Genomic DNA, 13847 nt, shown 5'->3' with positions numbered 1-13847 from the left:
ACATATGGGCATGTACGCAGGAAACTTCTACAGAAACCCTGAAGTGGTTCATTTTTATGTGTCAGCTTGACTGGGACACAGATGGTGGGTTCAACGTTATTCTGGGTGTGTCTTTGAGGGTGTTTGGGGATGAGATGAATATTTGAATTGGGAAAGCAGATTGCCCTCCCTAACATGGGCTGGCCTCATCCACGCCACTGAAGCCCTGAATAGATCAAGAAGGCTGGCCCTCTTAAGGTGAGAGAGTTCTTCCTGTCTGGCCCTCTCCAAACCGGGACATGGGTTGTTTTCCTACCTGCAGACTCAGGTGGACACATTGACTCTTCCTGGGTCTTGAGCCTTTAGACTCAGACTGCATCTTACTCTGATGGATTTTGGGGGTTTCCAGATCACCGACTCATCTGCTGAACTTATCCATACTCCCATGAGCCAATATATCTCCTATTGGTACACATAGATCCCATTGGTTCTGTTTCTGTGGAGACCCTAGACTATTACAATATCCATGAAACAGTTAACTCTGGGTAGAAGTAGGAGGGATGAGGGGAGGACACTCGCTCTGTGTGTGTGTGTGTGTGTGTGTGTGTGTGTGTGTGTGTGCAAAACATTTTTTACTACTAGTTTATTCTACTTTTGTAAATAAAAATAAAACCAAAAAACCTAATTGCTTCAAGACTCGTTTAAGGTTGGTTGTAGTGATCTTGGAGGGTGCAGTTTACCCACTCTGGAGACTGGTGGAGGCACCCTGTACTGGAGAGCCGTCTAGGTCAGTCTGCGGTCTTTTCAATCCTGCTTCTCTTAGCAAACTTTTTCACTGGCCTTTGCCAGCCCAGTTCACAGTTCCCAGACTGACAGGTGTTCTTTGGAACAGGGATGTTCAGTGGAGCCGGGGTGTTCTTTGAAACCTCTTTTACAGTGAAGCCTTCGGGGCAGACTGTGGCCCCAGCCGCGCCAGCCCCACCAGTGCCATCCAGGGGCCCGTCTGGCCTGCGTGCTTTAAGATTAGGTGTCAAACATAGAGCTTTGGTTACCAGGGGATGGTGGGGGAGGGGGAGACAATGGTCAAAGGGTGCATGTTTCCAGTTTTAAGAGGAATAAGTTCTGGGAATCTAATGTACAGCATGATTATTATAGTTAACAATACTATATATGTAGTTGAAGGTTGCTAAGACAGTAAATGTTAAATGTCCTCACTGCAATAAATGGTAATTTTTTAACATGAAGGAGGTGTTAAATAAAGCTATGGTGGTTAAAAAAAAAAAAAAGATTAGGTATCAAGCCTTGTTTTACATCCCTGGATATGTTCCAGTGTCTCCTGGTTTACAACCTATGGGAACTTGAATAGAATTTGTATCCTACTGTTGTGTGAAAGCTGTATAAATATTAATCATGTTGAATTGGTTCATAGTGCTTTTCAGGTCTGCTAGAGCCTTTTACTTTTCTGTCTATTCAGTTTATTAATTTTTGAGAGTTTGATATTGAAAGTCCAATTAAAAATCTTTATCTACTTAAAAAAATAATTTGTAATATATAGTGAAACTATATATAATTTGTTCTGTATTTTCCAAGTCTTCTATAAATGTGTTATCATACTTCCATAATTCAAAAAATAAAATATTAAAAAACTAAAAAAGCAAATTACCAAACAAATAAGCAAATAAAAATATAAAACTTCATAAGTAGGGGAGTGTAAAAAAATGATTAAGTGTCAGGGACAGCTATCCAACACTTGGCTCTCTCTTCCAGACCCTCTCCCTCCCTCTTCTTGGAATCCTACACTTCCCAGTTCCAAATAACCAGTCCACACAAAGTTTCAAGTATTCATCCTTTTCCTACTCCCTGATAGCTCAGCAGGTAAAGAATCTGCCTGCCATGCAGGACACACAGGAGACGTGGGTTCGATCCCTGGGTTGGGGAGAACGCCCTGGAGAAGGATTTTGCTGGGGAAATCCCATGGACAGAGGAGCCTGCCAGGCTACCGTCCAATGGGTCGTAAAGAGTCGCACATGACTAAGTGGCTAAGCACAATTACACACTACTCCACTGAGGAAGCTGAAAATTATAATAATAATAATTACAGTGAATTTCAGAAGAAGGCAGGATCTTCAGGGTCAGAGTTTCTTCAGCCACCCGCTTCTATCCCTCTTCAAGCTCTCCCCATACTTCTGAAGACTTTCCTCTCCTTCCTTTCTTCAAAATGTCCAGGCAGGGGGGTTTGTGGGTCAGAGGTCTGCTGGAGGCTGGGGGAGGTGGGCGGCTAGACGGTGATGTTCTGCTTCATCTCACACACCCAACGTTTCACTTGCTGGCAGAAATCGTCATTCCAGCGCCCATCCCGTTGGATCTCTGCACAGTCCTCGCTGCCCCCCAGCTCGTGCCCCCGCCAGTCATCGGGCTGACTGAAAGCCCAGTTCCTAGGACGGCAGGACAGAGCTCCGCTCTAGATGGCCCCCTCATCCCAGCAACCCTCACCCCCCACCTCAGAAATGCATGGTTTTGTGGGGTTTGGGGAGTCGTGGCGGCAGCCTTGGGAGCTGAGAATCAGGGTGAGGTGGGCGATGGTGGGAGGAGTTTGTCCCTGAGGGAGGAGTGGCAGTGTACTGGGGGCAGAGACCAGATGGCCATCCCCAAGACAAATTAATAGGGAGAGACAAGGAGAAGCCACTTACTTGTAGCTGTGCCTGTAGTCTGTGTCGTCCACCCATTTCCAGAAGCCATCGCTGTCGGTGAGACCTATCCAGGCTCTAAAGGGGTTCGTGTGTTGTACAATGAACTTCTGGAAAACAGGTGGGAGGGAAGTTTCTAGTCCCCTGTGCCTCCATGCAGGCCTTAGCTGTGGCTCCCTCACCCCACCCCTCAGTCTGATCTGTCCCCACCTCGAAGCAACAGCTCCCAATACAAGTTCCTGGCTTTTTCTTCTGTAACCATATCTATTATTTAGTGAACATTTACTGGGCTAAACCTTGCACTAATTGCTTTACAAGAATTATCTTATTTCATCCCCATAAAGCTCTGTAAATTGGACACCCTAGTGTTTCACACTTTTCTTGTGAGATTAAGGAACTGAGGGTATCTGTGGAGCCCAGGGTATCAACCCAGTGCCTGAGCTGGTGACCCTTGTCCCTTGACCTGGCCTCCCACTTCATTCCTAACTCATGGCTGCTAGACCCCTATTCTTCTCCCTGTCTTCTGCCCACAGCCTCAAACTCTTGGATCCTGACCCCTGCCACCCCCAGGGTGACCCAATGACCCAGTAAAGATCTGGGTTTCGCTTGCCTCTCAGGTACATTTATCTGCTCCTACTTCTACATACAGGTTTCCCTGGTGGCTCAGATGGTAAGGACTCTGCCTACAATGTGGGAGACCTGGGTTCAATCCCTGTCTTGGAAAGATCCCCTGGAGAAGGCAATGGCTACCCACTTCAGTATTCTTGCCTGGAGAATTCCATGGACAGAAAAGCATGGCGGCTACAGTCCACAGATTTGCAAAGAGTCAGACAAAACAGAACAGCATTCACTTTCACTTCACTTCTACATGCAGCTGTCATTTCTGTTGTTCTCCAGGCCCTACAGCTTCCAAGCTTGGACCCACTGCCCAGAGCTCTGCTATGACTTGGCTACAGGGGCTCTGGCAGTCTGGCTAAAAATAAGAAGAAGCCCTATATGTGAGGGGCAGCCAAGCTGTCCAGCTGACTGGACAAAAGTGGTCTTTGAGATGGCTTCTCAGGATCCATGCATACCTCCTAAGAGGAAGTGGCTTTTTCTTAAGAGATATGTCTCTTTCTGAGGTCGTAAGCCTCAGAGGGTTTGGGAGGGCAGCAGCATAGGATGTGGTCACCTTGTTTTATGAAGGAAACAGAGGGGGCAGGTTCACCAATGTGCATATGTAGCAGTTTCCTTTGATAGCATATGAAGGGTCTCCAACTGTATCTGGAGGAAATTTTCCTAATTCCACTCTCCCTTCCTAGACACCTGACTAAAGCTGCAGTTAGTCACCTCATCTGAAGGCAGATACAGTAGCATTCTTGAATTCTGGGCTTCCCTGGTAGCTCAATGGTAAAGCGTCTGCCTACAATGTGGGAGACCCGGGTTTGACCCCTGGGTCGGGAAGATCCCCTGGAGATATGCTAGACACCTGCAATAGGTCAATATCCTGTGCATGAAGGGACAGCTCTCAGGGGCTCGTAGGGCTATTCCCCAAATTCAGGAGAGTCAATGGAGCTGGAGGGAAAGTGCCTGGAGGTAAGATACTCTCTTTGCTGCTGCCCACCGCCCCAGTCCCCTCTTCCCATCACCACAAGAAGTTGAATAACTGAATGAACAATACAAAGCATCAGTATCCAACCCTCTGTGTTGAAGACTGAATGTGTGTGTGTGCATGTGTGTGCTCAGTCATGTCCAACTCTTGGTGACCTCATGGTCTGTAGCCAACCAGGCTCCTCTGTCCATGGAATTTTCCAGGCAAGAGTACTGGAGTAGGGTTGCCACTTCCTACTCCAGAAGATCTTCCCAACCCAGGGATTGAACCCACATCTCCTGCATTGTCAGGCAGATTCTTTACCACTGCACCACCTGGGAAACCCAGGTGAAGACTGGGGGAGGGGGGATGAAATAGTGTCAGATGATCAGAAAAGATAGTCCATGAGAACAAGCCTGCCCTATTCATGAGTAAATAACAGGCAAGAAAGAATTCAGCCCCTTCAAAGAAGGAGCATGGGGGAGTTTTATCATGGAAACTGAGAAAAAACAAAGAAGATGGAAAGGAAGAGGGGAGGAAGAAAAAAGCACTGTGATATCAAAAGGAGAGGTGAAAAATACACTTTGTAAAGAAAGCATGTTTCCAAACCTAAGAAGCTATTGGAGAACAGCTTATATCCTCAGAAACATTAAAGAGGAGATGAACGACATAAAACTACAAAAGAAGAGATCAAAGAAGAAAGATAACAATGATAAATAAAAAGAAGAAAGTGAAGAGAAAATTTTGAGCTACATTAAAAAAAAAAAAAAAAAACTCAACAAAAAATGAAGTCTGAGACACAAAAGACAGGCTTGAGAAAAGAGCCCAGAAAGCAAAGGAAAAAGGAGAAAGAAGGCCGTAAACAGTAACGAGATGATGACTGTGGAGGGTAGACAATGGAGATCATTTTGAACGGTGTGCTCCAGAGGAAAAGAGAACCAATGGGCAAGAAAAACTATCCAAATAAATGGCTTAAGAAAATCTTCCAAAACATATGAAAACCTAACTTTATGTGTTAAAAGAACTCTCCTAGCCTCAGAGCAAAAATATAGAGAATGTGCAACACTGAGATATATCTGAGATTAATGAAATTCAAAGAAAAACTATTTGCACACACATGTAAGGAATGTGGGAGAGAGATAAATGAGGCAGTATAAACCTCGAAGTTGCTAAGAGACTAGATCTGAATTGTTCTCAATAAAAAAGAAATGATGATTGTGTGAGATGGTAAAGGTAAAAGCTAACACTACTTTATTCATCATATTGCAGTATATAAATATATCAAACCAGGGTGTCGTGCACCTCAAACTTACAGTGTTACATGTCAATGATATCTCAATTTTTAAAAAGAGAAAAGAGTGAGGCGTGTGAAGAAGTGTACTGGTTTCCTCATCTTTCATATCAAAGTTATATAAACTCTTTTATTTTTTAAAGCCAAGAAGTTTCAGCCCATTACTTAAAGTTGTGACAGTAATTACTAGTGTAGCTAAAAACAAGTCACATTTAGTCCAAAATAACACAGTGGAGAAAACAAAAAGAATACATCTCACATAGAAAATGGGAGAAAACAAAAGAAGCATATAAAACAGGAAAAAAGGAGACTAATTAAAGATATCTATTTTAAAATACATGCAAGTGGGAGAGCCCAGAAATAAACCCACACACCTACGGTCAATAATCTGAGACAAAGGCGGCAAAAACATACAATGGAGAAAAGGCAGTCTCTTCAACACGTGATGTTGGGAAAACTGGACAGCTACATGTAAATCAATGAAATTAGAACACTCCCCAACACCATATACAAAAATAAACTTAAAATGGTTTTAAAACCTAAAGATGACATGACACCCTAAAACTCCTAGAAGAGAACATAGGCAAAATATTCTGGGACATAAATCACAACAGTATTCTCTTAGACCAGTCTCCCAAGGCAAAAGAAATAAAAGCAAAAATAAACAAATGGGACCTAGTCAAACTTAAAAACTTTTGCACAGCAAAGAAAACTATCAACAGAACAAAAAGACCGCTTATGGAATGGAAGAAAATATTTGCAAATGATGCAATTGACAAGGGGTTAATATTCAAAATATAAAAACACCTCATACAACTCAACATCAAAAAACAACTCAACAAAAAAATTGGCAGAAGACCTAAACAGACATTTCTCCAAAGAAGACATACAGATGGCCAACAGGCACGTGAAAAGATGCTCAACATTGCTCATTACTAGAGAAATGCAAATAAAAATCACAATGAGGATTTACCTCACATAGGTCAGAACGGCCATCATCAAAAAATCTACAAGTAATAAGTGCTGGAGAGGGTGTGGAGAAAAGAGAACCCTACTATACTCTTGATGGGAATGTAAATTGGTACAGCCATTGTGGAGAACATCCTGGAGGTTCCTTAAAAAACTAAAAAGGGGGACCTCCCTGGGGGTCCAGTGGTTAAGACTCCGAGTTTCCACTGCAGCGGGCAGAAAGGGGTTTGATCCATGGTGGGAAACTGAGATCCCACAGGCTGAAAAGCAACTAAACCTGCTCGCTGAAACTATTGAGTCTGTGCACCTACACAACGAGAATCCGGACACCACAATGAAAGATCCTTTATGATGCAGTGAAGATCCTGTGTGCCCCCACTAAGACCCAATGCAACCAAATAAATATTTTTTAAACAGGTAAAGTAAAACAACTTATATACAACCTATAGGAGAAATACCTTAAACTTGACTGAACAATAGAGTAGCATCATTTATGGGGGGTGGGGTGGGGGTGCCTAAAAAATTCTCAATACTCAGGATGAATCCAAGATTAATTAATTAATTAAATCATAATCCAAGATTAATTATATTAATTAATCAGAATTAAATTAATTAAATTTGAGTGCAAGACCAAGTGTCAATATGTTTTAAACTCCTCAAGAGGTTACGATACACTGCGATGGCTGAGAATCATTCATCTAAAACAGAGACTCAAAATGGTTGGAAATAAGAGGGATGGGCAGAGATACATGAAGCAAATGTAAGTGAAAAGAAATCAAGGACCAGTCCCTTCATATCACATGAAGATGAATTCAAGGCAAAAAGCATTAATCGGGACGCTGATGTTCATTTCAAAATGATAAAGGCACCATCCCATCCTCCATAAAGTTGTAGGTGGCAAGAACTTGTGAGCCAAATCACAGACTGAGTCTTAGGTTGATTCACATGAAACTTTTTAGGCCAATACTGATAGAATATTGGCAATTTCAATCTGATCAGTAAAATAAAATATGTCTGTAATCTATATATATATATATATACACACATATTTATTTATGACTTACTAGCTGTGCAGTAAGTTACTTAACTTCTCTGTTCTTTAGTTCCCTCATCTCTACCCGCACCTCAAAGTGGGGATAACAAGAGTGCCTGCTCCATAGGGTTGTGAGGGTTAAAGCGATGGATATATGAAAGTGCCTGACACATAGTAAGGGCTCAGTAAATGTTTTCATTAATACCCTCCTTTGCCCAAACATGTCCCACTTTTTCGAATGGATTGAGTCTTCCCTCTGGACTTTGGAGTTGTGATCTGGTGGCAGCAGTGGGCAGGGAGACTTGGGGCGCTTTGGAGGGACCCATAAACTCATGCCAGGCGCGTTCCTGGGAATCCCACCCACTCTGTTCCTTTCACCCAAAGACCCATCACGTTCCCCAGGCCAGCACAGAGCAAGCAGGGACTGTCAGCACCTCCACAGTGCTGTTCTCCACCAAAGTCCTGGCCCTTTAGTTCATCCTGCCACTCATTCTGTCTCCTGCCCTGATCCTCATCACCTGGTCTCCTGGCTCCTATCCTTTGCCCCGACTCCTGGATGTAACCTCCCACTTCTTAAAATCAATGGCTGCTCCATCATGAACCTCTCAGAGCGGGGACAGATTTCTGCTTCTGGATTCTTCCTCGGGTTAGAAAAAAATAACAAAACCAGCCTGACCCAGCCTCCCAGAGTTTGCATTCCCAAGGTTTCCTCCTGCCTTTGGGAAGGTTGTGGTTTCACCTGCTCCTCTCTGGAGTTGATGACCACCAGGTGGGCATTCTCCAGCTGGCAATACTTCTCAGCCTCGAGCCAGGGTTTCCCTGAGCGAGAGAACCAGTAGCAGCTGCCTTCATGGTCCACCCAGTTCACTGGGCAGCATTCTGTACCTGAGGGGTTTGGAGGGACAGAGGGAGATGAGATCCAGCTGGAGGGGAGAGGCAGAGGGACTGGAGACACACCCCCCCCAACCCCGCCCCACCACCTCCCTACCATTGCTCTGGAAGTGTGCCATCTGACAAGTCAGTGTGCGCAGATCCGTGGGGAAGTGCTTCAGATGGAGCAGCAAAGTGGCATGATCTAAGGGTCAGAGTGGTGGCAAGGGTGTGGTGGGCTGTGTGCATGGCCCACAGACCAGGACCCCAGCGTCTGGTTGGGGAGATACATCTCTAGCACACACACACACACTTAAGAGAGAGTCTCTGACCTGCTTTCAAGTCTTGCTGCTGTTTTATCAGCTTGGTTTCCAGAAATCTCACCGTGTCACTGGCGAAGCCTCCTGCAACAGAGGAAAGCTAAACTGTCTCCCCTCCGCTCTGCCTCCCCAACATTTCTCCATCCTCATGCCACTGACGCATCAGTCCGGGCCACCATCACCTTGACCTGGGATGATGCGTGCTCTGTCCTCTGGCCCTCCCAACCCCACCTGCTCTTCTCCTGGCTGCAGGGTGGTATTCTGAAGCACAACCTTCTCAGACCTCTCGCCTGTTAAATCTTTCCCGTAGCTCCCTATGTCCTCAAAGTAAAGCCCCACAAGTTAGCACGGCTTGCCTGCATGGCCTGGCCCCTACCCACCTCTCTAGCCACATCCCACCCCTCCAGCCACACTGGAAATGTTGAGAGTCCAGGACATGCAGTGGTCTTCCTCACGTCCTGGTCATCAGACTCTGCTCTCTACCTGCTTCCCACCTCCATCCTCTACTCTAACCCTTACTCATCCTTCAGGGACCCTCGGCTCAGGAAGCAGCATCCTTGGAACCCTTGCCTGGCTTCTCAGGTTGGGTTATCTGCCCTAGTCTGTGCTTCCTTCCCAGTACCCCCCACTATTGCACCCAGCATGCATGCATGTATGCTTAGTTACTCAGTCATGTCCGACTTTTTGCAATCCCATGGACTGTAGCCTGCCAGGGTCCACCATCCTTGGGATTCTCCAGGCAAGGGTACTGGAGTGGGTAGACATCCCCTTCTCCAAGGGATCTTCCTGAACCAGGGATCGAACCCAGTTCTCATGTATTGCAAGCAGACTCTTTACTGTCTGAGCCACCAGGAAAGCACCCAGCATGGAGCCCAGCCAACCCTCGCTGCTAAACCAACCCCTCGAGCACCCAACACATCCCAGTCGCTCCCCTCAGGGCTTGCCCACTCACCGTGGGAGCTGAGATTCAGGATGTCCTTCAGGGTGCTCGATGAGAAGTTGCTGAAACTTTCCTGTAGGGTCTGCAGCTCCCCTTGCAGCTGTGCTCCTTGTCAGGAGACAAAACAGGACAAAGTGGATTGTGCTCTGTCCCACCTGACAGCCCTCATCACTGTCCATGGGATGGTCCCCTTCCCCGCCCCAGCACTGCCTCCTTACTGCCTCCATCTCTTCCCTATCGTGGCTCTCACCGGCCCCAGCACTGCCCGAATCCCCGCCCCCATCGCTGCCCCACCCCTGAGACCCTCACTTTGGGACCCTGTCACACAGATGGCCACCAGCAGCAGGATGTTGAAGACCAGGACAAGCAGACTGAGGTGGAACTTGGAGCAGAGACGCTGCAGCACAAGAGACTGGGGAGGAAGCATCCCTGCAAGAGAAGGGGTGTCAGGACAAGGGGCATCGGAGGCAGGGGGCCAGAGAGCCAACCTCATGGAGCATCAGAGGAGCAGAGTCTGAGAAAGTACAGCCCTGCGGGGCGAGGCCAGGTGGAGAAAGTAGATTCCGAGATGAAAAACACTCTGGATAAAATTAATAGGTGAGACATGCATACATCTCAATGAACTTAGAGGCATAGCAGCAACAACTGTATAAAAAGAAACGCCAAGAAAGAAAAGAATCCCACACTCCCCCATAAAATAGAAAGAGCACCAATGAGCTGTGGGATCACTAATATATGCATAATTGATGGAAAGGGGAGCTAGAGAGGCAGAAAGAAATTTTTTTTGAGGAAACAATAGCCAGTGTATCTCCAAATCTTCTGAAAACTCTAGGCCTATAAAAGGCTGGGGAGAGTGGAAGCTGCTCCCAGGTGAGCAGGTGCCAGCTGTCAACCCACTTGCAGGTGGCAGAGGCTGCTAGAGGCTGGCTGATGGTTGCGCCCCTCAGGCACACTCTGCCAGGCTGTCCACCCTGCCTCTTTCAAGCGAGCCTCCTGTCCCATGAAATCCAAAACCACTGGACTGCTAATGGGCATCTAGGTTGCTTCCATGTCCTGGCTATTATAAACAGTGCTGGGATGAACATTGGGGTGCACGTGTCTCTTTCAGATCTGGTTTCCTTGGTGTATATGCCCAGGAGTGGGATTGCTGGGTCATATGGCAGTTCTATTTCCAGTTTTTTAAGGAATTTCCACATTGTTCTGCATAGTGGCTGTACTAGTTTGCATTCCCACCAACAGTGTAAGAGTGTTCCCTTTTCTCCACACCCTCTCCAGCATTTATTGCTTGTAGACTTTTGGATAGCAGCCATTCTGACTGGCGTGTAATGGTACCTCATTGTGGTTTTGATTTGCATTTCTCTGATAATGAGTGATGTTGAGCATCTTTTCATGTGTTTGTTAGCCATCTGTATCAGCAGATGAATGGATAAGGAAGCTATGGTACATATACACAATGGAATATTACTCAGCCATTAAAAAGAATACATTTGAGTCAGTTCTAATGAGATGGATAAAACTGGAGCCCATTATACAGAGCGAAGTAAGCCAGAAAGATAAACACCAATACAGTATACTAACACATATATATGGAATTTAGAAAGATGGTAACGATAACCCTATATGCAAGACAGAAAAAGAGACACAGATGTATAGAACAGACTTTTGGACTCTATGGGAGAAGGCGAGGGTGAGATGATCTGAGAGAACAGCATCGAAACATGTATATTATCAAGTGTGAAACAGATCTCCAGCCCAGGTTGGATGCATGAAAAAAGTGCTCGGGGCTGGTGCACTGGGATGACCCAGAGGGATGGGATGGGGAGGGATGTGGGAGGGGGGTTCAGGATGGGGAACACATGTAAATCCATGGCTGATTCATGTCAATGTATGACAAAAACCACTACAATATTGTAAAGTAATTAGCCTCCAACTAATAAAAATAAATGGAAAAAAACAAAACCACTGGACTCTCCCCAAGCCTCTTGCTGAAACATGAATCCTCTCATTCTCAGAAGATCCAACAATATCCAAAGTTACTTTTGAGGGTTTACTACCTACAGGGCAGCTGGTGGGACCCGAAGGGGCAGAGGGGTATAGCTGGGTGTGGCCTCTGCCCCACGCAGCCTGTTGAAAAGACTTGTGAACCTGCTACCGGGGAAAGGAGAAGCCCGGTGGGATAGCAGTTTTCTGCCCTGCCCAGCTCCCACCCTCACCTGCAACAGTGGCAGTTCTTCCAGCCTCAGGCAGGAGGGGGTCCCTCCTCCCAGCCCAGGCTAACCAGTCCCCCTCCTAGAGCTTCTACCCCAACCCTCCTGGTCTCCACAGAGCTTCACTCCATCACCAGCACCCATACCTGGCACCCCCTCCCGCATCCCGGCTCCCGCCCTTCATCTTGGAAATGGCTCAGCTCTTTCTCACCTAGACACTTGGGGACTTCAGTCAAGGTTTGCTAGATAAGGATCCAGTCAGGGGGCTTGGAGGGGAGTGGGGATCTTCCAGAATTTCTCTGTGCCCTTTCCCTCCAACACACACCCTTCCCCTCCCCCCCACCACACACAGCACATACTGGTCAGGTTGGAAGGAAGAGGGGAGACCCCTTTCCTGGGGTCCTGGGGGTGGAGAAGGGGGTGAGGTCAGGGGACAGTCCCGGTCACAGGGTGAATGTGGCAAAGGCCTCGGAGGGACAGAGAGTGACCGGGAGCTATACTAGGGTGGAGCAGAGCCCCAGATACCAGACACTTGCCTTTCCAGAATGGTCCTTCTCTCCTGGGGCTGTACCCACGAGTGCCTGGGCCCTCGTCTCTGCCGAGCTGGTGGTCGTTCTCCTCGGAGTCCAGCTGCTGAATGTCCTGGAAGTCCCTGGCCATGCTGGGTTTTGGGTGTGGCTAGACCCCGCCTGGGCTCGGGGATGCTTCAGGGCTGAGATCGAGCTGGGGCTGATGCTCCCGCTAAGATGCTAAGTGAGGTGGAGGCTGATGGGTGTAGGCTCAGAGTGGGTCTAGGCGATGGCTTGGGTTGGATCTGAGGTTGGAGGGGAGATGGAAACTGAAATACCACTGGGCCCCATCCCCTCTCAGGAGACCGCTTAGACCTCGAGCCTCCCCTCCACACGTGCCAATCACCTCACAGCTTCCCATCAATCGCCCCCCCCCACTGTCTCTGAACCAGGGTCTGTCTAATCCCAGACATCCCCAGGCCTGCCTGCCTCCCCAGTGACCTCGGTTTACCTGTTCAAGGTCTAGAGGGCTGCCCAGGCCCCAGGACGCAGGATGGCTTGAACCAGGAAAACTGGGGGCCAGGCGGTGCTGGAGGAGAGGAGGGAAGGGGTGACCACTAGTTCAGGCGAGGGCCCTGAACCGCGTGTCTGAGCGTCCAAGCGCTTCTAACTTGGCATCTCCCTGGGACTTTGGACAGTAAACAGAGTGGAAACTGAGTTGGAAACTCAGTCAATATGTGGTGGGGGCAGAGGGCAGGGCTGTGTCTCTGTCCTTTACAGAGAAGGGGTCTCCTGGCCTATCCTCTCTACCCTCAGCAGTTAGTCACCTCACATGGCACATTTGGGAGGGGGCCCAGCCAGGAGGAACCAGGGTGCAATCGGCTAGTTCCTCTCTGCCCCACTCCCCTTTCACTTCCTGCCTCAGATTCCTGGAATCGTTAGTCAGACAACCCTGACCAGGATTGGAGGGGCCGCTTCTGCGCTCTTGCCCAAGCTGGCATCTGAGTCAAGGCCCCATGTCCTGTAGGCTCAGCCATCAGGCTTCCCAGCTTTGGGCCAACTGGCTTCACTCTCCATGGGAGTAAAGCTCCTCAGAGACTGGAAATTCAGGGAGGGCGGAGAGGAGGGAAGAGCATCCAGAAAGCAGTGGATAGGAGAGGTTCAACCTTGTAAATAAGCCCCTTCTGTGGCCCTGGCTGGGCTTCCCTGGTGGCTCAGTGGTAAAGAATCTGCCTGCGGTGCAGGAGACTCGAGTATGATCCCCAGGTCGGGAAGATCCCCTGGAGGAGGAAAGGGCAATCCACCCCAGTATTCTTGCCTGAGAAATCCCATGGACAGAGGAGCCTGGTGGGCTGCAGTCCACGGGGTCACAAAGAGTTGGACATGACTGAGCGACTGTGCAGGCCCTCTCGTGGCCCTGGCTCCAGAAGCCTTGGGCTTCACATACAGGCACGGTGCTAAATGACCCACAG

At 47.8% G+C, this 13847-nt stretch overlaps 1 protein-coding gene across 1 annotated transcript; it reads right to left on the bottom strand.

The window, feature by feature from the left end:
• Window positions 1–2083: 2083 nt before the first annotated feature.
• LOC136149176 (asialoglycoprotein receptor 2-like) lies at window positions 2084–13152 on the bottom strand. The gene is made up of 9 exons (XM_065909209.1): window positions 12887–13152; window positions 12403–12680; window positions 9969–10088; window positions 9672–9767; window positions 8732–8803; window positions 8518–8604; window positions 8269–8414; window positions 2670–2776; window positions 2084–2414 (listed from the first exon to the last, which is right to left on the bottom strand). The coding sequence occupies exons 2-9, from the start codon at window positions 12524–12526 to the stop codon at window positions 2258–2260; spliced, it is 909 nt and encodes a 302-aa protein (XP_065765281.1). The 5' UTR covers window positions 12527–12680; window positions 12887–13152; the 3' UTR covers window positions 2084–2257.
• Window positions 13153–13847: the final 695 nt, after the last annotated feature.

This window comes from Muntiacus reevesi, chromosome 18 (assembly GCF_963930625.1).
Source record: "Muntiacus reevesi chromosome 18, mMunRee1.1, whole genome shotgun sequence".
In the NCBI taxonomy this organism is placed as follows: Eukaryota; Metazoa; Chordata; class Mammalia; order Artiodactyla; family Cervidae; genus Muntiacus; species Muntiacus reevesi.
The sequence above is the reverse complement of the archived record's forward strand: the minus strand, read 5'-3'. Positions and strand labels throughout refer to the sequence as shown.